Source organism: Homarus americanus, unplaced genomic scaffold (assembly GCF_018991925.1).
Source record: "Homarus americanus isolate GMGI-L3 unplaced genomic scaffold, GMGI_Hamer_2.0 scaffold39675, whole genome shotgun sequence".
Classification (NCBI taxonomy): Eukaryota; Metazoa; Arthropoda; class Malacostraca; order Decapoda; family Nephropidae; genus Homarus; species Homarus americanus.
The window spans coordinates 16,502,328-16,529,087 of record NW_024736071.1 but is presented as its reverse complement, the minus strand read 5'-3'; the positions used below and the strand labels follow the sequence as shown (position 1 = coordinate 16,529,087).

The window sequence follows — 26,760 nt, the reverse complement described above, 5'->3', positions numbered from 1 at the left end:
GTAAATGTGATAGATGATTTACTTTTATCCTCTCCACATGTACTGAAGGCTCCCACATCGTCAGTTACAAGAGAAAATTCAGGTTACGAGTCTTTGGGAGTCAGGGAGTCTGGGGTGTGAGGTGCTGTGTATAATAAAAGCTTCCTGTCGTTTGTAAATATTTGGGGACTCTCACCTGGTACACGCTGCTTTATTTTTTCTTTAGAATGTCAAACTGAAATTAGTTTTACCCAGATATTCTATAAAAAACATATACATTACATTAATTCTCTCTATTGTAACTCGAGATAAGTGTATTTATGGTTTAGTCTCAGTGAAGTGTGAAGTCATGTGGCGTGGATTACTTAATATTTACTGACTAATAATTTAATTAAAGTCTCTTTCCACACACTTGTCATAAACGTAATTAACATCAAGTTTTAAGCATCTATTGTGTGACTTAACTCATGTTTGTGTTGACTGGCTGTGGTGGTGTATTATTGCGTTAACAACTAACAACCTTTGGGCCAGTATTATTTATTAACAATTAAAAACAGCAGGTAACAAAACAAGTGGTTGGTGTTGGTGTATCTGGACGTGGTGAGGCTTATGGAAAATGACGCCATCTGCAACCTGACTATAGATAAATACTATATACCCGTATATATTTCTTGTGTCCATGTTGAGTGCTAAGATCTTCATTTTCCGTATGTGTTTGCCACAGTTATGGATCCCGTACAGCTTAAACAATATTGAGCACCTTCAGAGGCTGCCCAGTTTAGTTTTTTCTTCGCTAGGAACAATGAGCTGAGTCAGTGTCCACGAGAACAGAGACTTGGATTGTGCCGAGTCAACTCAATGGAGAAGTTTAGATAAATCACTTAACAGTGTATGTGAAGTGTGATCAACCATTGTCGGTGTGAGGGGAAGGTTCACCAAGCCAGCTGCTACTTGTTGGCACCATACTCAATGGTGATCAATAATGCCGCCGTGCACAGCTGAACCCGGGAACCCCTTCTGGTGGCCGGGAGTGACACAGTTACCATCTCTTAACCATACATGAGAATCAAATTCTAATGATTCATAAATTAAGTATTTTTTAGTGCCTGCTAGAATCTAACATTTACATAAATATTACTTTAAATGAGATATGGCCTGTGTTGAAAATAAATAAAATAAAATACTCAAACAGAAGATCTTCCTGAAAATTGATTGGCAACATTGCTCCTTTGTTATATTACGCAGGCGCCACTTCATTCAGAAGACCGCTGACGACTCCAAGTATAGATCCTTCAGTAAGTACTGTACATTAACTTACTCCGACAACATCAACGCAGAAGACGTTTACTTCAGACGAAATAAATGAATGTGAGGAGAGCCACAAACTCCTGTCACACGAATGAATCACCGATAAATTTTTACTGTGGTGTACCCTGCCTTCCCCTGTGTCCATCATACAATGTCTCGCTCCAAAAAGCTGGTCTTCCGTCATCTTCGTGGTGTGCATTAATATAGGGTTTTTTCTCATCCATTTTTAATTTATTTTTACTCTCTTAATCTTCTCCCCCACTAGGCCCCGTTGTGGGTCGTGATCTTTGCCCGAGGTTCATGGTGCTTCAAACACAACGGCTGCAACACACACACACAGGTCATGGCACCATCTTATATGACCTCGATGGCAAGAAACAAGAACAATATGCGATTTTCAATATCCCTAATGGCGTCTGTATTTCTCATGGGACATTTTAAAGTGTTGAACATCGGGACGAGAAAAGCAAATTGACTTTTGGCCGTAAGGGAAATACTTGACACTGGTGATGGGAACATTATTTGAGTTACCAGACAGACACTCACACCTTCATTGTTTAGTTAATTTCTATTTAATTACACACGTTGTAAATGATGAATAATTTAATAGTGTGAAAAAGTATTATATGGAAGTTTAGTTCATCAGAAGCGTCAATATTTTTTTATTCGTATATAATATTTTTTGGGGGCCGAATTTTGTCGTAGAAAGAATGGATGGATGTTGTGAATTAAAGCGACAGTTTAAAGTTCTCCATACAGTAACTTCTGGTTGTATTTTACACTACAAGAGTATAACACGAATCATTAGTACCATAACCCAGGTTAAGTTAATCTATATACGTTACATTAACTTACATTTGGTTAAGTTTGGTTAGGTCTTATGGAAAACAAATACCAAAAAAATCGTGGTTTCAGGGATTTTTTTCCATTCCAAACATTCCTAATTAACCGATCAACTTCATTCCATTTTTTTAATTTCGTTGATAAATGTTATAATTCGTGGACGTTGATTGGTTGACGGCTAGTAAGTGAACTGTGACGTCACGCTAACAATTTACCTTGTCAATTAAAACAAAAAATGGTTGTGATTTTGTCGATGTGGCGTTGCAGCTCAATGAACAACTCATTAACTACCACGGGTTGTAATAGTGGTTGAGGAGGCCAAACGAGGGAGGAAACTAATTCAGTAAGTAGTAAACTCTACAACCCTGAATTTCCAGTGAGATAAAAAATTAGGACCCAGGAGAAATGAACCCTGCTCTAGCCAGCCATTGAGCCAGGAGCCATAACAGATCAGATTAATTTAGTAATGGTCGTTCAGAAATAGATCTGTGAATTATGACGGAGGGGAAGGAAATGTATCACTTGAAGATAAGGCACCCCAGCTTATTTTACATTAAGATTAACCCTTACCGAAACTTAACCTAACCTAACCTAACCTAACCTAATCTAACCTAACCCAACCTAACCTAACCTAACCTAACCAAATCTAACAGGACTAAGGGGGGGGGGGGAATCGGGTGCGACCATATGAATCTGTCTCTGTCTCTTTCTGTCTCTTTCTGTCTCTTACTGTCCTACTGAACTTTCTGGTTGTTGTTGTTGGGCGTAGGCTATTATGGTGGCGTGGCTCAGGTGGGCCTTACCTGTCGCTCTGCTGCTAATGAACCCCCATCTCCCCCCTCCCTCACCCCTACTACCACTACCACTACCACTTCCTCCTCCTACCTACCACCCCTACCTCCCTCACCCCTCCCTGTCACAAACTACCCTTCTCCCTACCACTTACGGTCATCGTCACACAAACGGTACGGCTCCATTTGATCAATACACCTTATCCAATCGGCACCTTCCACATCATCAATAAACGTAACCTAACCTAAACCCATATACACAACGTTTTATAATGATATACGACACACTTTCATATCCACGCGGTTTATCGGGACAATTAATTGGTATTTGGTGACTTATTTCCCCTTTACGTCAAAATAGTTACTGACAAACAGGTGTGCCTAATAACTTTGAAATACGTTGTTATGATGATCGGGGCAGTATTCTTAGTAAGTTACCCCCTCCCCCCCTCCTACCTTGGGCCAATTACCGGAACTGATAAGTAATCTAGTTTAATAAGTCCCCCCCCCCGGTTTACTAGGTTACCCCCTAAGTTAATACGTTTTCCCCTGAACTAATAATTTATTTCCCTAGTTTTATGAATTTCTCCCCTAAAATGTAAGTCTTACACCTTGCAAAATTTTTGACCAAAATTATACGTTTTTCTCAGAATTGAAATTTAAGGGTTTAACTAATTAAGTCCTTTAAGAATAACACACAAACAGTAAATCACTCCTTGGAAACCTATAGTTGATGAGTAATTCGCATTGAAAAATGTCAGTAACATCTTTCATGGGTCATTTTGGCCACTAATTACTCTGCAATCGAATCGTGGACCACATAATCATAATCAGCCAGCTCAGGAGTAGCCATACTGTGCTTTTCAGCAAAATTTAATTTTTGGCCCCAAACCACCAAAATGTAACCTTAACTACCTTAAGCTAATCTAATCCAATCTAACCTAATCTAATCTAATACATTATTCCACGTCATTAGTGAGTTATCTTGTATGAGCTCATAGTCATCTCAGCTAATTAATTACCCCAAAATATCTCAATTACTTTTTCTCTCAGGTTAATGACTCTCCCAGTTACCTCCGTGAGATATATTAGTGTATACTCTCGATAAGCCTGCCTTAATTAGTCAGCGTTTCTCATTATCACCACCGGTAATTGGCACAGCTCACCTGGCCAGATTGGACCGAACTATTGGCTATAGGGCACCTGGATGTATACGTCTCGATTATTGAATTATCTCAATAATCCGTATCTCAGTCGATACGGACCTAATGGGACCGTATTGGTCATTATTAAAAGACAGACGCAATAAACGATGGAAATAACATAAAGGCAAAAACTAAATACAAATAAGAATAAAAATCAAAGAAAATAAGAATAATGTTAGAAATGACTGATAACTCCAAGACACTGAACTAGACCAGCACTCAAACTAAACTGCACATGAAGGTGATGCCAACATTGGACAAGGTTACTACTGTTATATTATCGGTGTTGCTATGTTGGGTCATGGTGTCCTTGACCTTTGACCCTTGACCTTTTAGGACCTAAAAACAGACCAATTCTAGGGTGTTGACATGGCGACTGTATTGATCAGTCATATAAAGGTGTTGTCGGTCTGGTACAGTGATCGAGGAGGATTACAGTAAAACCTCGATATAATGGACTCTTCTATCTACGTAACCTCGATATAATGGATTCGTCTCTCCATGTTACCTCGATATAACGGACTTCCTCTCCATATAGTCCGCTAAATAGAGGTAAATATTGGAAATGGTCGTAGCAAACTTGTCTTTTATCATTAATCCCTTGAGTACGACAGCCTTAAGCCCTCGAGTACGATGACAGTAAGGTTTTGTACTCGAGGGGGTCATCGTACTCAAGGGGCTATCATCGTACTCAAAGGTTAATATCACTATCACTGGACAGCCTTACTCACGTCAATGAATCAACGATGAATAAAGAAACAAAACAATGAAACAAAATAATGAATCAACGATGAATAAAGAATCAAAACAATGAATCAACGATGAATAAAGAATCAAAACAATGAATCAACGATGCCAGTAAAACCCCCCAAAGTTCAATAAAATATAACTCTCAACAACTTATAAGCAAAGACGATAAAATGATGGCAGGGAGACGGAAGGAATGATGTTTTGTATCTGTTGGGGAGTTGATTGTTATTGTCGGGGTGAGAGAGAGAGAGAGAGAGAGAGAGAGAAGGAATAAAGATAAAAAGGAAAGCGCAGTAAGAAAGAGCGAGAGAACGTGGGAGTAAGAAGAGACAGAGAGAAGGGGAGAGAGCGTGGTGAAAGAGAGAGAGAGAGAGAGAGAGAGAGAGAGGGGAGCGGCTGGGTTGGTGGTGGTGGTGGAGCCTAGCACTAACAGGTTGTTGCTAGCAGACACAGCGAGAGCACACGCACCTCCTCTCTCCTGCGGCGGCTGATACGCTGTTCCACCACCTTCTGCCGCCGCTGCTTCCCTCACCGCCCACAGCTGTTGTTTTGCTGCTCATACACAAACAACACCCCATCATGGAAGCCTGAGATGTTATAATACGAGCAGAAATAAACCAGGAGAGAAGAGGAGTGGATTAATTTATACATTTTTCATGGAAATAGAATGCCAGTGGGTGCACCGGGAGTGACAGTGATTGTGGCAATAATAAATACGATCCTTATACCCTTGACCTGAGGACCTGGATCACCCTGAAGTGGTTTACAGGTAGGAGATACAAGCCTAAACATATAATGATTCTTTAAGATATATCTCCAGTGGACATATGAACGATATACAGTATGTCATTGTTCCTCTGTTTAATACGCAGTTAAATGTCAGATGAATACTGTTATCCCAACCCAGAGTTAAAGACGACGTATCACAGGAAGTAAAAAAAAAAATATAACAACAAAAAAGAAATAGGCTCGTATAGTGATTTATTTACAGTTCTCAGCCATGTTCCAATATTTTTATTTTCAAAACAAACAACCAACCGATCGGAAAATAAACTTAAACTTCTCTCTGTTGGTCATGTAAAATATAAACTGTTGAATGAGAGAGAGAGAGAGACAGAGAGGGAGAAAGAGAGAGATATATCGAGAAGACATATTGTGAGAAAAATGACCTGAGATAATCGATTAAGCGGACTGAATATATTAACCAAGGTAGTTTATCCGGACCTTCGTTTAACCGGACCTTCGTTTAACCGGACCTTCGTTTAACCGGACCTTTGAGGGTAACTGGATAATCTTAAAAAAGGTAAGACATTTATGTAATTATATCGTGGATAATTAGTTGATTATTATAATTTTATGATACTGAATTATTATAAGATTATCTGTTTGTGTGTGTAATTATTTAATATATTCTTACCCTATTTAATCTACCTTACAGTGTATAATCCAATATAATCCTAATCTGTCTTAAGCTAGGCATTATAAAACCTGATTAAATCCCAAGCTTTGTTTTGCACGATTAATAAGCTAATGAGCATAATTAAATCCCATCATTCCTTACTCTATGAAATCAAGCATAATTATTCCGTCATTAAATCAAGCATAATTAATCCCTGTCATTAAATCAAGCATAATTAATCCGTCATTAAATCAAGCATAATTAATCCCTGTCATTAAATCAAGCATAATTAATCCCTGTCATTAAATCAAGCCTAATTAATCCCTGTCATCATTCTAAATAATCAGGAATAATTACTCATTAATCTTCTTTACGTTATAAATAATTAGGCTGAGGAGTTACCTGTTATACCTGTGTACCTAGAGGCTAATTATTTTGGTGTTTGTTAATTAATGCGGTACAGTTAATATAACGAGTTGGATGAGGGAAGGTTTTGGAGTGAGTGAGCGAGTGAGTGAGTGAGTGAGTGAGTGAGTGAGTGAGTGAGTGAGTGTGAGTGAGTGAGTGAGGGTGATTGAGTGAAGTTGTGAGTAAGTGAGTGAGTGAGTGAGTTAGTGAGTGAAGGTGTGTGAGTGAGAGTGAGTTAGTGAGTGAGTGAGTTAGTGAGTGAGTGAGGGTGAGTGAGAGTGAGTTATTGAGTGAGTGAGTGAGTGAGTGAGTGAGTGTGTGAGTGAGTTGGTGGTGAGTGAGGTGAGAGAGGTGAGTGGTGAAGGTGTGGTGGGTGAGGTGAGTGAGGTGGAGTGGGGGTGGTGGTGAGGTGTGGTGGAGGTGGAGTGAGGTGGGTAAAGGTGTGGTGGAGTGTGTGTGGGTGAGGTGAGGTGGGTGGTGGAGGTGGTGGGTGGTGGGGGTGGAGGGGTGAGTGAGGTGGGTGGTGAAGGTGTGGAGTGGTGTGGTTGTGGTGGGTGTGTGGGTTGGTGAATGAGTGAGGTGGTGGAGTGGTAAGGTGGTGGTGAGTTGTGAGTGAGTTATTGAGTGAGTGGTGGTGGTGGTGGAGTGAGTGAGCGTGGTGGGTGAGTGAGTGAAGGTGTGAGTGAGTGAGAGGTGTAGTGAGTGTATTGGTGAGTTGGTGGTGGTGAGGTGGTGGTGGTGGTGAGGTGGTGGTGAGGTTATTGAGTGGGTTATTGGTGGGTTGGTGGTGGAGTGGTGTGAGTGTGGAGTGGTGAGGTGGTGGTGGTGGGTGGTGGTGGAGTGTGGTGGTGAGTGAGGTGGTGGTGGGTGTGTGAGTGTGTGGTGAGTTGGTGGTGGGTGGGTGAGTCAAGGTGTGGTGGTGTGTGAGTGAGTGAGTCAAGGTGTGGTGAGTGTGTGTGTGTGTGTGTGTATGTGTGTGTATATAAATCAAAATGTTGTTTTATGTATACATTATAGATGGTATAAATTAAATTTCGGTAAGGAAAAGTTAAAGCCAGTGTGTGTGTGTGTGTGTGTGTGTGTGTGTGTGTGTGTGTGTGTGTGTGTGTAGGGCTCCCAACACACCCAGCTGGCAGGTGACGCCTAGAAAGTTGTAAACAAATGACTGGCGGAAGTTGGTCACTATTTTTCTAAACTTAATTAATAATGATAAAACATAACTGATTTATGGATAATATTTCACCTAACCTAACCTAACCTAACCTAACGTGTCGAGGGTTAAGGAGTTCTATTACTGAATAAATCTGACTCGATGGTGAAGCTGACTAAAATGTTTACAAAAGTCCACAAAATGTTTACAGTGTGATATTTTTACCCCCTCCTCCTCCTCCTCCTCCTCCCCACAGGCCTCAGGAACCAGGTCTATCTGTTACAGTACTTGAGCTGTTAGGTTAGGTTAGGTCTCTCTATATAGTACTTGAGCTGTTAGTATCTTGACGAGGAAAACAGAATACTTAAGTACATCTGGTCATTATACGGACCAATCAAGTACATCTGGCCATTATACGGACCAATCAAGTACATCTGGTCATTATACGGACCAATCAAGTACATCTGGCCATTATACGGACCAATCAAGTACATCTGGTCAGTATTTTAATTGAGGAATATCTTAATATTTCTCAATCTTTTGTCTTAGTTGTTGAAGAGAGAAGACAAGTGTGTGTGTGTGTGTGTGTGTGTGTGTGTGTGTGTGTGTGTGTGTGTGTGTGTGTGTGTGTGTGCCCCTTCCTCTGGTTGGCCTCTGACGTCTATGAGTGACATATCTATCGATGTATTCTTGTTCGTGACGTAATGGCTGACACACATTAGTTGTTTCCAAATTATAGACCATGACGTCAGAGTCGACACACATTCTCTGATATATCTTTAGCTTGCTTGACGCCTTCGTAAAAATTAATTCTGGTGTCGTCTCCTCATCTACTCAGGCCGCTGATTAAACCATTGCTAATATGGCCAATGGATCGGTGTTTACTTGTAGTAGTTAATGACGTAGCTGTCGATGCGCGTTTGTTTACATATTCTCCTCTCTGACGTAGTGGTCGACACACGCCATCTATTGAAACTCTGCTTTGTGAGCTTGAAGGTGGGAAGGAAGGGAGGAGATGGGAAGGAAGGGAGGAGATGGGAAGGAAGGGAGGAGATGGGAAGGGAGACTGGGTGAAAAAAAGGGAAGGGATAAAGAAAAGAGAGAGAGAGCTGTCGAGTGAAAGGAAAGGGGAAGGAGACAAAAACTGGGAGGTGAAGTAGATTAAAGTGGGAAAAGATCTAAGGGCTAAGGGGGCTGGGAGGTGATGGGAGAGAGGGAGAGGGAGAGAAGGATGGAGTCAGGGAAGTAGAGGTAAATGGATGAGGAATGGAGTCAGGAGGAGGAAATGGAAGGGAAGAGGAAGTGAAGAAAACAGGAGAGATGGATTGAAGAGACGCCCAACCAGCGACCCCTGAGGACTGTAGGCAAGTTCTCAAACCACTCGGCCACCTTACCAGCTCACGGAAAAGTAAATTAATCTCGATACTACAGTGAAGATGATCTCTGTCAGGTACCACAGGTGAAAGTGTTGACAGTGACACGGGAGGGACTGGGGCGTGACCACTGTGATGTGAGACAGACGTGAGACATGAGACGTGACTCCCCTTCACCACTAACTCAGGGTCACGGTGTTTACCTGATCCGGGAGGGAGGACACACGGCGCTTGTCTCCCTCCCTGTGTTTTGTTGTTACCACACAGCACACCCCAGGTCACACAGCACACCCCAGGTCACACAGCACACCCCAGGTCACACAGCACACCCCAGGTCACACACACACCCCCAGGTCACACACACACACCCATGGTAGTGTGAGGTTAAAACACAATGGTTGAAGGATCACTTGGCCCTAACCTAACCAAGCAATGTGACGTAAGAAGAATCCTGGAGATGGTGTTGTGCTGTGGTGGGTAATGTGATGCTGGGGGGGACCTGTGATGCTGGGGGGGACCTGTGATGCTGGGGGGACCTGTGATGCTGGGGGGACCCTGGGGGGGGACCTGTGATGCTGGGGGACCTGTGATGCTGGGGGGGGACCTGTGATGCTGGGGGGGACCTGTGATGCTGGGGGGGACCTGTGATGCTGGGGGGACCTGTGATGCTGGGGGGGGACCTGTGATGCTGGGGGGACCTGTGATGCTGGGGGGACCTGTGTATACCTTATCGTATGACTCTCTCTCTCTCTCTCTCTCCTATATCGACCCTCATAAAACAAAAGACTATCCCAGTCTTGTCTTACCAAAAATCATGGAAGTCAGGATATGATTGATGAGGACTGTATACCAAGACAGATCACTCGAGGCTCTTGTTAGTGTTCTTACCTTTGATGTTTCTCTCACGATAATGGTACTTGGAAACTCTTCTGTAGCTCCGCCCATATACACTATGATGTCATTTGCATTCGTAACTAATGTAGAAATATTTTTTGTACACACTAAGAAATCGAGGCTAATTACATAATATTCTACAAATATTTACTATAGTTTATTGACAAAAGCTGGAATCATCGAGAAAAAGAGTTAAATCTGCCCTTGATGGTGAAATTTTGTCTTATTATTGGAACCACGACAATTTCTGCTTCTCTTCGGTAAAAAAACACCTTGGAACCTGTTGCGTCTTCTCGAACTCGAAGTGTGTAAACCGCTAATGTTATCTTTGTTATGTTATTTCATCTCTCACTTCACGACTTCTCTTCTACTGTATACGTTAGTGCAAACTTTTTCCATCTATATTTCTAAAGTTGTTGTTAATTATCAGTTTGTTATCAGTTAGATATCAGGTAGGTATTAATTAGGCATCAGGTGGGTATTAATTAGGCATTAGGTGGGTATTAATTAGGCATCAGGTGGGTATTAATTAGGCATCAGGTGGGTATTAATTAGGCATCAGGTGTGTATTAATCAAGTATCAGGTGAGTATCAGACCTATTAGCTATTAATGGGGCTATTAAACCTGAAATTGGATGCATCGTTTATGGGTGGGCGGTCATAGTTCAGGGCGGTGTGTACTGAGTGTGGCGGTGTTGACACGGTACACATGAAGGGCGGCGCAGAGTGAGGGCGGCGACACCTACACAGCCACCAGTCAGCCCTCACGATGCTGGGTGGCTGTGTGGGCGGCGACATCTACCACAGCCACCCAGTCAGCCCTCACGATGCTGGGTGGCTGTGTGGGCGGCGACACCTACCACATCCACCCACTCAGCCCTCACGATGCTGGGTGGCTGTGTGGGCGGCGACACCTACCACAACCACCCACTCAGCCCTCACGATGCTGGGTGGCTGTGTGGGCGGCGACACCTACACAGCCATCCAGTCAGCCCTCACGATGCTGGGTGGCTGTGTGGGCGGCGACACCTACACAGCCATCCAGTCAGCCCTCACGATGCTGGGTGGCTGTGTGGGCGGCGACACCTACACAGCCATCCAGTCAGCCCTCACGATGCTGGGTGGCTGTGTGGGCGGCGACACCTACCACAGCCACCCACTCAGCCCTCACGATGCTGGGTGGCTGTGTGGGCGGCGACACCTACCACATCCACCCACTCAGCCCTCACGATGCTGGGTGGCTGTGTGGGCGGAAGTGTGCTTGACCAAAGTTCGAATTTCGTTGTGGAAATAAGGAAAACATTAAGATTTCAGGCACCTCAGCTCACCTAACGTAACGTAACGTAACGTAACGTAGCCCTCCAGCTTACTTCACCACATAAGTAAACAACCTAATAATACCTGAGGTGGGGGGAGGTCAGGTTAAGTTAGGTTAATATTAAATATATATTTTTTTATTATTATTTATTGGGCACCCCCCTACATCCTTGTGTAAGGTGAAGCGCAGAAGCGTTTACAGCGCCCAACAGGGAAGCATGCTAAGTTCATGCTTGCCTTTATGTCTCATGAGTTAAGGGCGTAGAAGCCTGAATAGTCAAGGGCGTAGAAGCCTGAAGAGTCAAGGGCGTAGAAGCCTGAAGAGTCAGTGGTTTATGTCATCAAGTTATTGGAAGCTCCAACAACTTTCCCTGAATACGAATTCGCAACTTTCGACTTACAACAGGTACCTACTTTACTGCTAGGTGAACAGGGACTAGTGGGGGCTAGGAAGTAAGTCCAAACAACTTCCACTGGCCCGGGAATCGAACCCGTGACGTCTCGCTTGCGAGGCAAGAACGGTACCGCTTCTACCACCGGTCCCCTGTTAATATTAAAGTGGTCTCAGCTGATCTAAGACGTCAGGAGAGGAGAGGTCAGGTCTGGGTAGGTCAGATCAGGTCAGGGGAGGTCGGGTCAGGGAAGGTCAGGTTTGGGGAGGTTAGGTCTGGGGAGGTTAGGTCTGGGGAGGTCAGGTCAGGGAGGCCAGGCCAGGGAGGCCAGGTCTACAGATATCAGGTAAGAAGAGGTCAGGTCTGGGGAGGTCAGGTCCGGGAAGGATCTCAGGAGGCCAGGAGCGAGGAGGTCGTGGGAGAGTAATATTGATCATCGGGCGACACGACCTCTGCCGCCTCAAAACCCTGGGGAGAGGGTGTCCTCACTACACCCTGGGGGAGAGGGTGGCCACACTACACCCTGGGGAGGAAGTGTCCACACTAGACCCTGGGGAGGAGGTGTCCACATAATAGCCTGGGTAAAGCAGTGAGTCATAAATGAACATCACATGTACACCCCCTCCCTCTCCCGCAGTAACTTGTTAAAATAAAGTATCTTAATTAACTATGCCATACAGGGCAATTACCTCAGTGTTAAATAAAGTAAAAAATATAAAATTACCGCCACGAACAGAACTATATGCCTATAAAATAAATTAATATATTATAAAAAAACTGTAGCCAAGCAACGACATAAAACTGATGATTTTATAAATTTTAGAGATAAAAATGATTTCCCGGTGGTGGGTGATGGGTGTAACTGTAGCCAAGCAACGTAAAACAATGCCGGTGGTGGGTGATGGGTGTAACAGCCAGGGGGTGCGGTGTAACAGCGGGGGCTTGAGAAAAATTAAGGCTCATGGTATCGAGGAAAGTTGTAAATTGGATAAAGTCATGGCTCACCGATAGAACGCAGAGGGTCAGCGTAGATGGTGTTAAATCTGAGTGGGGCCGTGTAACCAGTGGGGTTCCCCAGGGGTCAGTACTAGGCCCACTCTTGTTCATAATCTACATAAACGATCTAGATACTGGGATCAGCAGTGACATAAGCAAGTTTGCGGATGACACCAAAATAGGGCGGCAAATTAATTCAGGGCAGGATGCAAATGCATTACAGGAGGATCTAAATAAACTGCAGGGGTGGTCTGAAAAATGGCAAATGAAATTCAACACCAGCAAGTGCAGCGTACTTAATATTGGAAGAACAAATACTTATAATGTATACAGCCTTAACAACATCAACCTAGAGAAATCGACTTGTGAAAGAGACCTAGAGGTACTTGTAAGCCCGGACCTACGGCCTAGAAAACAGTGCGTTAATGTTCGAAATAAGGCAAACAGAGTATTGGGTTTTATATCTAGAAGTGTAAGTAACAAGAGTGCAGAGGTCTTATTGCAACTATATCTTGCGCTAGTCAGGCCGCACCTCGATTATGCGGTTCAGTTCTGGTGCCCTATTATAGAATGGATATAAATTCACTAGAGTCGGTGCAGCGAAGAATGACAAAAATGATTCCGGGACTTAGAAACCTTCCATATCAGGATAGGTTAAAGAAACTTAACTTGCATTCCCTAGAAAGACGAAGAGTGCGGGGAGATATGATAGAAGTATTTAAGTGGGTGAAAGGAATCAATAAAGGGGATATAGATAAAGTTCTTATAATATCCGAGCAGGATAGGACTCGGAGCAACGGATTCAAGTTGGATAAGTTTAGGTTTAGGAGGGAGATAGGAAGGAACTGGTTCACAAATAGGGTGGTGGACGAGTGGAACAAGCTTAGCAACTTTTGTAGTAAGTGCTGGAACACTGGAAAGTTTCAAAAGGAGGCTAGATAGATTCATGGATGATAGAGAGTGGTAGTAACTCTCGACAGGAGCTGCCATGCACAGGTCAACCGGCCTATTGCAGACTCCTTATTTTCTTATGGTCTTATGTGTGCCGGGTGTAACAGCCGGGGGGGGGGCATCAAGGGAACAGCCAACACAATAACCTCTTCTTCTCTTACCAGGAAATTATCATTAAGTATTGAATCATGCATACAGACATACAGGTACATACATACAGGTACATACATACATACATACAGGTATATACATACATACATATATACATACATACATACTGTACATACACTGACGAGCAACTCAGGTGAAGGCAGGTGATGTTCCTTTCGTGCTACACGGCTGATTAACATCAACAGGTAACTTAACACTCACCTGTCCCCCCTCTCTCACCTGTCCCCCCTCCCTCCTCCCTACCCCGCCTCTCCCTCCCCCTTCAAGTTTCCATTTAATTCTTCTGTCAGTTTATATTGATCTACCTGTCTTGTTAATGACGATACAGTGGACAGGTGTGTGTTGTTTTATTTTTTTAAATAATATTTTTCTGTTGTTTTCGTTTTTATTAATCATAATATTATTCTGTACAAAATTCAATTGTCTGTCTTTTTATTTTATCTATATTTCTCTTTTATTATTATTTATCTCTGTCTGTCTGTCTCTTTGTTACCTGTCTGTCTGTCTCTATCTCTCCTTCCCTCCTGTCCTTCTCTCTCTTTCTCGATCTATATATCGGTCTCATTTTTGTTACATTTTCCTGTCTGTCTGTCTCTCTCTCTGTCTGTCTGTCTCTCGCTCTCTATCTCTCTCTCTCTCTCTCTCTCTCTCTCTCTCTCTCTCTCTCTCTCTCTCTCTCTCTCTCTCTCGTTTAATCTTTTTTAATAAGTTTATGATATTTTCTTCAAACTTTTTTTTCAACTTTTCTCAGATTTTACTTCAGTCTCAACATATTTTTAAAATGTTCCTAATTATTTATCTTAACTACCTTTAATGTGTGTTAATGAGGGGGGGGGGAGGGGAGGGGGGAGGGAGGGTGAGAGTCAAGGAAGGAGGAGGGGGGATGGAGGAGGAAGGAAGATGAATGGAAGGAAGGAAGGGGAAGGAGGGAGACAGCGAGCTAAGGAAGGAGGGAGGAGGGAGGGAGAGAGCGAACTAAGGAAGGGAGGAAGGGAGGGAGGGAGGGAGGGAGGGAACTAAGGAAGGGAGGAAGGGAGGGAGGGAACATCCAAGTTGACAATCAACCGAGTGTGCCTGGCAGGTGCGGGTAAGAGGGGCATATGGAGATGACGTCACTGTTCTTATGAATGCCTCGGTGCATCTCATCTATCACATTGTGTGTGTGTGTGTGTGTGTGTGTGTGTGTGTGTGTGTGTGTGAGTGTGTGTGTGTGTGTGTGTGTGAGTGTGTGTGTGTGTGTGTGTGTGTGTGTGTGTGTGTGTGTTTATAGCTGGTGAATGCCGATTTCATATATAATTACAAAGAGGAACACACACACACACACACACACGTCTCACAACACAAGCACAGACCTCGTCCCTCCCCACACAGCCTCTACAACAGGCTGGACGACTCATAAACTATCACCAAGTAACATAACAATACAAACTGACGAAGGTGTTAAAACTCTACCGTCGTAACTGCTACACCTGAAGGACCTGTATCTGGGCGTCGAGTGGATGAGACAGAGATGGACACTTAACGAGAGGTGTGTGGCCAGTGAGGGAATCATCTTTAGTTACCAGTTGTAGTGTAAACCTCTGATGAGCTTATGGTGAGAGAGAGAGAGAGAGAGAGAGAGAGAGAGAGAGAGTTTAGGGATACTTAATTAGACTGGGTTAAGTCAGGTAAATTACCGATAATGCAATATTTTATTTCATAATTTTAACACTACAGAATTTATGGATAAGTACAACAGTCGGTCAGCGAACACTCACACAAAATGAAAACAAGTACAAACATAAACACCTGGGCCAAGACAGTGACGCGCCATATTGGTTATACTTAAGAATAAAAAGGTGATGTTGTTCGTCCTGTGCGGTCAACTTTAAACAAGAGTAATGGTTATCCTGGGAAACATATTTCTACACAAGAAAGAACCAATAACATTAGGCTCACTGCACCGAGGAGGAGGGGGGGGAGGAGGAGGGAGGAGGAGAAGAGGAGGAGGAGGAAGAGGAGGAGGAATGGGAAGAAATGGGAAGAAATGGGAAGAAATGGGAAGAGGAAAATTAGGATGAAGACACGTGACTGGGTGGAAGGGTTCCATCATACACCAATGGGAACACCTCTTTCAATGCAAACACCAATCGTGGCTCTTCTTACAAATAATAAAAACAACAACATAAACACAATATAATAACACGAAAAAAATAATGTTTAGATCAAATTTACAAAATTACTCTTAAATAATATCACACATTATCAAAAGATGTCCAGGGGATTTTGGTCACAACTGGACATCATACTTACATAAACATTCAACTCATACTTACATAAACATTCAACTCATACTTACATAAACATTCAACTCATACTTACATAAACATTCAACTCATACTTACATAAACATTCAACTCATACTTACATAAACATTCAACTCATACTTACATAACCATTCAACTCATACTTACATAAACATCACTGTCTATACTAATGATTCTTTATAAATAATTCGTAAATTCATAATAATATTTGGGTAAACATTTCATATCCAGGTGAGAAGGCTGTTAAGGCTTTAACTGTTATTATTTGTTCAAGCCCATCTTATTTCTTCATTTAGTATTGTAACAAGCATTCTTAAAGTTTACTTAATTTATTTTTATTCCCTTGACTTTTCTTTTTGTTTGGTTACTCCTAGAACCTGGATATTAAAGTAAATTAAGAGTCGTTGGTTCGAGCCCCGAGTAACCCTTAGTCCACCCAGGTGACCCATAACCCCACTGAGTATAAGGGGTGTCAAAGAGGAGGGTCAGTGGGGTGTCTGGGGGTGTCAGGGTGTTAAAAAGATGTTCAGAGGGTGTCAGGGTGTCTCGGGGTGTCAGGGAGATGATCAGAGAGTGTCAGTGAGTGTCATAGACTAATACAAATTCCTAATACACACAGACATTAATGAAGTAGTTCCTGTAGCACTTGTGGTATATAAGCCCCTGAGAGAGAGAGGGGCAGTCAACACAGGTAAACCCTAGACCACCTGTATTTTGCTCTTTCTACACACGCTCTCTTTCACTTAAATTCATAAATAACACTTGAGCGCTTTTCCTTTTTTCCCTTCGTGCTGAGTTGACACTTAAGCGATCTCTTTCGTCTCAAATTCTGTGACAACACTCAAACGATCTTCTCTTGTTTATTTCCTCTACAACGTTGCCACATCTGCGTCTCTTCTGAATCCTTCCCCGACAATCCTTTAAGTCACTTACACCTGATTGGTTGGCTGTCCTCGCCGCCCGAAGTCGTTGCCGCGTGATGATTTGGATGGAAATTTGAGCTCCACAGTGAGGTGGCGTCTGATGATTGGAGGAGATTACCAACAGCCAAGTCATCGTCGTTCTTTGATTGGTTGAATGTTATTAGCCAGTGTTCTTCTTTTTTGATTGGACGAAATTAATTACGGAAATAACATTATTGAACACAAGAATCGCTGTTATTTGTTCATTCCTTAAGGCCCAAGAACAATATATCGCCGAGAATCTTGTTACAATATCTAGAGTACTAAATATAAATTGTATCTACATGATCGTGGTAGTTTTCAGTGTTCTGGTCATACCTGAAAGGTCAGAAAAGGTCACGAAAGGTCACAGATCAGTCAACATTAAACCCACCCAAGTGTTTCCCACAGATCAACACTCCTAACCTAACCTAACCTAACCTAACCTAACCTAACTTAACCTAACCTAACATTATATAGTACATAGAAACTTCTATTTAACGGATTATAACGAAAGGAAAGCCCACTATATCGAGGGTCCGTTAGATGAAAAGAGAAGTCCGTTAAATGGAGGTTTCACTGTAGCAATATTGAGGATAGTTCATTACCTCACCACCATCAGCTTCAACACTCACAAGAACAGGTGTTGTCGGTAGAGAGAGAGAGAGAGAGAGAGAGGTAGGGCGGTACCAGAGTGTAATTATCAGCCGCCAAAAGTATCACCTGATTGGCTGCCACACCATACTGTCAGGAGGTAACTAGTCTGTCATTTATGTTGGCAGAAAGCGAGAGAGAGAGAGAGAGAGAGAGAGAGAGAGAGAGAGAGAGAGAGAGAGAGAGACCTGCCATCCTACACAGAACCTTAGACTCAGAAGCAGTATATAGGTTGGTAGAGGCACCCAGTTGGTTAATTAAAAGGCAGTGGGCACCCTTCTGACACACTTCCTGTAGCAGCTCAGACGACAAGAGACCTCGCCTACTGTACACACACACACACACACACACACACAGGAGCCACTGAGAGAAAAGTAAAAAAATCGTGAGGTAGTCAAGTGAGGATCAATGTTCCAGAGATGAATGGTGAGGCAGTGAGAACTTTCCAACACAGAGCGGCATATGAGGCAGTACCGGGGTGGAGGGAAATGAGGCTAGAGAAGGATGAATAAAAAAGGAAATAATGTTTTATGATCGACAGAAAATGAAGTACAGCGTGTTGGTATTGTCAAGGAAGGGAAGATCAGTAATGCAGGAATAACTTATATACGGGAGAAGGTGGGAGTCGTGTGTTGACTTTGTTATTAGTAAAGATCAAAGGGACGTGAATAGTGTTTTAGGAACATTTTTATGAGTTACAGATTACTGACTGACACACACACATAGACGCCTCCACTCGCTCTACTCACATCAATCCGTCCTTTTCAAGTACAAAAAAATCAAAATTAAATTCAAAATCCCTGGCAAACAATTCACCTAACCTAACCTAACTTAACCTATGACCTACCCTTACATACACAACCTCTAAACTCTCGCTAACAATCATTAACAGCCCATCAAATATCACTAACTACATCAAACTACCTTAAACTGCCGCTGATAATCCAGTCATCGCCACCAGTCACTATCATTACAGTCGACAGGGAGGCTGAGTGGATAAAGAGATACAGTTTCTGTCTATAGATTATATTTAACGTTAACTGTAGTAATAATGACAGTGTTTACTATAAGACACAGATCAAGCGTTATAAGATGAAGAGTAATTGTTTTCCTAACGTAACCTAACGTAACCTAACGTAACCTAACGTAACCTAACCTTGTCACAACCTACTCTAACTCTCCCATCACCTACCATCTCTCCCATCACCTCCCATCACCTCCCATCAGTAAAACTCCAGGACTAAAGCTTGGTAATTATGCTCTTTGTGGTCTGGTGTAAAAACAAAATATTACAGGTAACTCATTTGTTATTCTCTCTGTTAGCATGGTAGGTAGCTCTCTCTCTCTCTCTCTCTCCCACACGTCGTTGGAGGTCACATCATCAAGTTGAAGGTCACGTTGTCACACCATTAATGAGGTATTGACAGCTAGTGGTGTGTAAAGGAACTCTTAACATGGCGTAATATACTTTATATATCATCTACCATATATATTATTATTGGCTTAGTTTAATATGTCAACAGGTAAGTTAAGGTCAAGGTAGGTTAGGTTAGGTGGGAGTCGTGTGTGTTAAAGTGATCTTGTTCAGGTTGTTGTTGTTGTGTGTGTGAGAGAGAGAGAGAGAGAGAGAGAGAGAGAGAGAGAGAGTATTTCAGTAAAGACTATTCTAGGACTATGTGCCACCGTGTAGTCCGCCGTTCCCCGTGTCCATACAGGCGCAGTATATGACCAGCAGGGAAGTTTAGAGCAATATACTGGGGACTTTATGGCCGGGTTGTGACGTCAAGGAGGAGGGGGGATGGCACAAAAGTTGGTTCAGAGATAAAAACAAAAGATGACTTTTGTTGTTGGGGAATTATTTTTGGTGAGGGAAAAAAATATATGAACTTTGGGTTAGGTTAGGTTAGGTTAGGTTAGGTTAGGTTAGGTTAGGTTAGGTTAGGTTAGGTTAGGTTAGGTTAGGTTAGGTTAGGTTAGGTTAGGTTAGGTTAGGTTAGGTTAGGTTATAGGTTAGGTTAGGTTAGGTTAGGTTAGGTTAGGTTAGGTTAGGTTAGGTTAGGTTAGGTTAGGTTAGGTTGGGTTAGGTTAGGTTAGGTTAGGTTAGGTTGGGTTAGGTTAGGTTAGGTTAGGTTAGGTGAATAATTTTGTTTTCAGGAAGGTTTAACATCTAAGTGACCCTCGATATAACAGACTTTTCTCTCTATAGTCCCGTTAAATAGAGGTTTTATTGTATATTTATAATTCTGAATAATGACTTCCACTGTGTGTGTGTGTGTGTGTGTGTGTGTGTGTGTGTGTGTTTTAGTAACGAGATGCATGACCCAGTGACCCAGAACAGCCTCACAGTGTTAAAGTTTGACACCAACAGAGATACAACAGAGAGGTGACCTAGTGCTGACACTCCACCATTGTGTACATACTGAGAGAGAGAGAGAGAGAGAGAGAGAGAGAGAGAGAGAGAGAGAGAGGTGTAGGACAGCACTATAGCATTTTCTTAAATTAGTCAACTTTCTCTCAGTCACCCCCCCCCACACACACATCGGGGTGACATACAGGGCTGAAGAAATAATCAATGGTGTCGAAGCTATTTACATCCTACTGCCTCTAACACAGCCATCACGCCACACCTTCACGCACTCTCCTTACTCTCCCTGGCCGTCTCTCACTCTCCCCTACTCCCTCCCTGGCCGTCTCTCACTCTCCCTTACTCTTCCTGGTTCCTTACCAGATCTCCCTGACTTCTCACTCTCCTCTTCAAGGCTCTCCTCCCTTTCTGTTCTTTCCTTTCTTGCACCATTTTCCTGACAGTCTCTCTCTCTCCCATCTTTTTTCTCTTTCCTCTCCTCTTTTCCATCAATATCAATCTCTTTACCATGTCTTCCTCTCCTCTCCCTCCTCCTCTCTCTCCCTCTCCTCCCTCTCCTCCTCTCCCTCTCCCTCCTCCCTCCTCCCTCTCCTCCTCCTCTCCCTCCTCCTCCCTCCTCCACCCTCTCCCTCCTCCCTCCCTCCTCCTCCTCTCCCTCTCCTCCTCTCCTCTCCTAAACTAACACGCTACTCTACTTCCCGGACGGTATAGGAACCACTGAACTAGCTACTTCCTCTCAGGGTCTTTGAGAGTGGTTGTGGTAGTAGTGGTGGTGGATGTGGTAGTGGTGGTGGTTCTGGTTATGACGGTAGTAGTGGTGGTTAGTTATGGTAATAGTGGTAGTAGTGGTGGTGGTAATGGTGGTGGTAGTGCTGATGGTTGTGGTAATGGTGGTAGAAGTGTTGGTAGTTGTGGTGATAGTAGTTGTATAGTGGTAGTGATATTTATAGTAATGCATCGATGGTTATAATGGTGGTTAGGGTAGTGGCAATTAGCAGTGAGAATGAGAGTACCATTATAGGTAGTGGTAGTGGTTATAAGAATTACCTGCGCTCGTAATTACAGCTAGTGGCAATCACCTTAATGGCATTGGTAGTGGTAAATAGTGGTAGCAGGAGTAACACAGGTATTTATACAGGTACTTGTGGTATTAGTGGTAGTAACAGGTAGTCGTAGTGGAGTACGAGGTAATATTAATATGTATTTTGGTTTAGTTAAATATATCCATTGGGTGAGTTTTAACAAAAAGTTCCTTGGTTAATAAACGTGTTAATCGGATTATCTATAATATTGTATACTACTCCAATGATATGTCTGAGTTATGTTTAATAACTGTATAATTAACCGTGTTTTATCGTCATTACAAACGAAAGTCCACACACACACACACACACACACACACACACACATAAAAAAACACCTTGGCAGTGACTCATGACAGACAAACGGACAGGTGACTCTCTCAGGTACACAGTTCGTGTCTTTTTCACGCTCCTGTAGTGAGTCACCTTCACCCGTGCCGACGAAGAGAGAGTCGGTCTGTTGTGTAGAGTCTCGGGATGATTATTTAGATTTATTACTATTATTATCATTACATTGAGATATTTGTTTTCCTTTGATTCCATAGTGTGTTTACTATTGCTAGTTTCCTTCTGTCGACTGTAAACAAAACCTGACGAGCCCCTGTAAATAAACTAGTGAACGGGACTGTATCTCATGTACTCACTCGGGGTACATGGACTCAAGGTTCAGAACTCTTGGCTTAGTACATAATGAACTGTATCCACACCTTCATGCCTATGGGAGCCATTTTCTACATCAACAGTGTTACGTCGTGTGAAAGATTTTTTTTTAAGTAAATGGCAACAAAGAAAAGATATAACGATGTTACCTTGACACATATGACACAAACTTACGAGCATTCTGTCAGCTGGATGAAAAAACAGCCACAATTCTATCAACTTGAGAAAAAAAAAACCCAGGCAATTTTGTCAAATGCACGGAAATAAATACCCCCATCTTTGTCAATTGGACGGAAAAAAATACCACATTCCTGTCAAGTGGACGGAGAAAGTGACCTAAGACTGTCAACTGGATGGAAAAATACCATGACTTCACCAGCCATGATAAAACAGAGAGAAAATGACTTTAGATACAGTGTGTGGAGACAGTGACGTCACACCAGAGCCAGAAAGTAAACAAACACTCGCCCTTGTGAGGAGAATTTCCCGCCAAATGTTGACATAAAAGTTTTCATCACACAGTTCCAGGGATTTTTATTTCAATTTTTATTAACAATTTTTATTTCCCCTACGATTCAGCCTCCTTATTATTGTATTCACTGCGCTTAGGTGAGTGACAGGTGAGTTACAAGCGAGCTACAGGTGAGTTACAGGCGAGTTGCAGGTGAGTTACAGGAATGAGAAGGACTCGTGGTTTGGGATCGATCGAGGGTCGATTTTTACGCCTCAACCAAGCCGGGGTAATACTGCGGTGGTGACGTCACGAGGTCTGGGGTCTGGCGGTATTATTGATCATGAGGGAGCAGTAACACCAGGGCGCAGTAACACCAGGGAGCAGTAACACCAGGGCGCAGTAACACCAGGGCGCAGTAACACCAGGGAGCAGTAACACCAGGGCGCAGTAACACCAGGGCGCAGTAACACCAGGGCGCAGTAACACCAGGGAGCAGTAACACCAGGGAGCAGTAACACCAGGGCGCAGTAACACCAGGGCGCAGTAACACCAGGGCGCAGTAACACCAGGGAGCAGTAACACCAGGGAGCAGTAACACCAGGGAGCAGTAACACCAGGGCGCAGTAACACCAGAGAGCAGTAACACCAGGGAGCAGTAACACACACACACACACACACACACACACACACTTCCTGAACTAGATACAATCTCTTGACATTAGTTAGGTGACATAATTAATATAAAGTGTTCATGGATGTCACCTCAGGTACAGTAACAACACGGTACAGTAACAACACGGTACAGTAACAACACACGGTACAGTAACAGAGGGCAGCAGAGGTAACGAACCATCACCTGACCTTTGGGATTCTCACTATGGAATCAATAGGCCTCAGTGTGTACCTCAGTGTGTACCTCAGTGTGTACCTCAGTGTGTGCCTCAGTGTGTGCCTCAGTGTGTGCCTCAGTGTGTGCCTCAGTGTGTACCCCCTGTACCCCAGTGTGCCCCAGTGTGCCCCCAGTGTGTGCCCCAGTGTGTGCCCAGTGTGTGCCCCAGTGTGTGCCTCCAGTGTGTGCCTCAGTGTGTGCCTCAGTGTGCACCCCAGTGTGTACCCCAGTGTGTGCCCCAGTGTGTGTGCCCAGTGTGTGCCCCAGTGTACCCCAGTGTGTACCTCAGTGTACCCCAGTGTGTGCCCCAGTGTGTGCCCCTGAGGTGCACCCCAGGTGTGCCCCATGTGCCCCCAGTGTGTGCCCCAGTGTGTGCCCCAGTGTGTACCCCAGTGTGTGCCCTGCACCCCAGTGTGTGCCCCCAGTGTGCCCAGTGTGTGCCTCAGTGTGTACCTCAGCAGGCGCCCCTGTGTGCCTCAGTGTGTGCCCCAGTGTGTGCCCCAGTGTGTACCCAGTGTGGTGCCCCAGCAGTGTACCCCAGTGTGCCCCAGTGTGTGCCCCAGTGTGTGCCCCAGTGTGTGCCCTCAAAGTGTGTGTGCCTCCAGGCACCCAGTGTGCACCCCAGTGTGTGCCCCTCAGTGTGTGCCCCCAGGCAGTTCTCTAGCAAAGCCCAGTGCACCTAGTGTGCACCTAAACCCCAGTGTAGCCCCAGTGCACCCCAGTGTACCTAAGTGTGTCCCTGTGCACCTGTGGTGCCTCAGGTGTGTTCAGGCCATGTGTACCCCAGTGTACCCAGTGTGTGCCCCCAGTGTGTGTACCCCAGTGTGTGCCCCAGTGTGTGCTCAGTGTGCCCCCCAGTGTGTGCCCCAGTGTGTGCCCCCAGTGTGTGCCCCAGTGTGCCTCAGTGGCACCTGTGCCCCTGCAACCCCAGTGTGTGCCCCAGGTACCCCCCAGGCCCAGGTGCCCCAGTGTGTACCCCAGCTCAGTGCACCCCAGTGTGTGCCTCAGTGTGTACCCCAGTGTGGCCCCAGTGTGCCCAGTGTGTGTGTGTGTCCCTCAGTGCAGCCTTCCCCAGGCACCGCCTCATGTGCCCTCAGTGTGTGCCCCAGTGTACCCCAGTGTGTGTGTACCTCCCAGTGTGTGCCCCAGTGTGCACCTGGTGTGCCTCAGCACCCCCCATGCAGCCCCTCATGTGTGCCCCAGTGTGTGCCTCCCAGTGTGTGTGCCCAGTAGGCCCCAGTGTGTACCCCAGTGCACCTGTGCACCCCAGTGTGTGCCCCAGTGTGCACCCCAGTGTGCACCCCAGTGCACTCAGGTGTACCCAGTGTGTGCCCCCGTGTGTGCCCCAGTGTGGCCCCAGTGCCCAGTGTGTGCCCCAGCAGGTACCCCAGTGCACCCCAGTGCACCCCAGTGCACCCCAGTGTGCACCCCAGTGTGTGCCCCAGTGTGTACCCCAGTGCACTCAGTGTGTACCCCAGTGTGTGCCCCAGTGTGCCCCAGTGCATGCACCAGCAGTGTACCTGTGTGTGCCCCAGTGTGCACCCAGTGGTACCCCCAGTGTGCCCCAGTGTACCTCAGGTGCCCCAGTGTGTACCCCAGTGTGCACCCCAGCAGGCACCCCAGTGTGTGCCCAGGTGTGGCACCCCAGTGTGCACCCCAGTGTGTGCCCCAGTGTGCACCCTCAGGCACCCCAGCAGGCACCCCAGTGTGTGTTCAGTGCACCCCAGTGTGTACCCCAGTGCACCCCATGTGTGCCCCAGTGTGCACCCCAGTGTGGCACCCAGGCACCCCAGTGTGCACCCCAGTGTGCACCCCAGTGTGTACCCCAGTGTGTACCCCAGTGTGTGCCCCCAGTGTGTACCCCAGTGTGCACCCCAGTGTGTACCCCAGCAGTGTGCCCCAGTGTGTACCCCAGTGCACCCCAGTGTGCACCCCTGTGTGTGTGCCCCAGTGTGTACCCTGGTGTGCCTCAGTGTGTACCCCATGTGTACCCCAGTGTGTACCCCAGTGTGTACCTCAGTGCACCTCAGTGTGCACCCCAGTGTGTACCCCAGTGTGCCCCAGTGTGTGCCCCAGTGTGTGCCCCAGTGCACCCCAGTGTGTGCCCCAGCAGTGCACCCCAGTGTGCACCCCAGTGTGTGCCCCAGTGTGCACCCCAGTGTGCACCCCAGTGTGCACCCCAGCAGCCCCAGTGTGCACCCCCAGTGCACCCCAGTGTGTGCCCCAGTGTGTGCCCCAGTGTGCCCCAGTGTGCACCCCAGTGGGTGCCCCAGTGTGTGCCCCAGGCACCCCAGCAGCCCCAGTGTGTACCCCAGGCCCCAGCATGCACCCCAGTGTGTGCCCCCAGTGTGTACCCCAGTGTGCACCCCAGTGTGCCCCAGTGTGTGCCCCAGTGTGTACCCCAGTGTGTGCCCCAGTGTGTGCCCCAGTGTGCCCCAGTGTGCCCCCAGGCTGCCTCAGTGTGGCCTCAGTGTGTGCCTCAGGGGAGCTGTAGTGATGGGTTAGTGAAGGTTATAAGAGTGTGGACTGGGGGAGAGATAGCCTGCCCCCCTAACCACTCACGTTAAGGGTCTCTGGTTAATGCCTGCCCCCTAGCCCTCACATTAAGGGTCTCTGGTTAACGCCTACCCCTACCACTCACGTTAAGGGTCTCTGGTTAAAGCCCTTGGTCAATGCCTAAGGTCCACACGCAGCTGATGAAGTGGTAAAGTTCTCCCAGGAGGATAACTTCCCATTCATTGGACACAAACACTTACCATTAACCTCTGGGTCATTGAGTTTTACATTGACCTCTTGACCTTTATTCAACCGACAAAAACAAATCAACATGATATTCAAAACGTAATATATGAGTTTAAAGGTGAGGGAACAGCGAGTTAAAACAGGAATAAAGAAAAGAGTGATAAATGACATAATAAGCAACAACAACAACAACAACCTCACCACCACCACCACCACCACCACAACAACAACAACAGCCTCACCACCACCACCACCACCACCACCACCACCAACAACAGCCACCACCACCACCACCACCACCACCACAACCAACAACAACAGCAGCCTCACCACCACCACCACCACCACCACCACAACCACCAACAACAACAGCCTCACCACCACCACAACCAACAACAACAACAGCCTCACCCACCACCACCACAACAACCAACAACAACAACAACAGCCTCACCACCACCACCACCACCACCACAACAACCAACAACAACAACAGCCCTACCACCACCACCACCACCACCACCACCACCACCACAACCACCAACAACAGCCTCACCACCACCACCACCACAACCAACAACAACAACAACAGCCCCACCACCACCACCACCACCACCACCACCACAACCAACAACAACAACAGCCTCACCACCACCACCACCACCACAACCACCAACAACAACAGCCTCACCACCACCACCACCACAACCAACAACAACAACAGCCTCACCACCACCACC

At 45.3% G+C, this 26,760-nt stretch overlaps 2 protein-coding genes across 6 annotated transcripts in view; both read left to right on the top strand.

Annotated features, from left to right (window-relative positions):
* Positions 1-5,293: 5,293 nt before the first annotated feature.
* Positions 5,294-26,760, top strand: part of LOC121871824 — a 61,930-nt gene continuing 40,463 nt past the window's right edge. For 3 of the 5 annotated variants that reach the window (XM_042374339.1, XM_042374338.1, XM_042374340.1), the window contains exon 1: positions 5,295-6,179. The gene's annotated coding sequence lies outside the window, so the exon portion shown is untranslated. Of the gene's footprint in view, positions 6,180-26,760 lie in introns of all 5 variants that reach the window. The other 2 variants (XM_042374337.1, XM_042374336.1) reach the window with 1 other exon arrangement.
* LOC121871721 (keratin-associated protein 10-4-like) lies at positions 23,624-25,772 on the top strand. Its single transcript, XM_042374133.1, has 2 exons — positions 23,624-24,317; positions 24,628-25,772. The coding sequence occupies exons 1-2, from the start codon at positions 23,624-23,626 to the stop codon at positions 25,770-25,772; spliced, it is 1,839 nt and encodes a 612-aa protein (XP_042230067.1).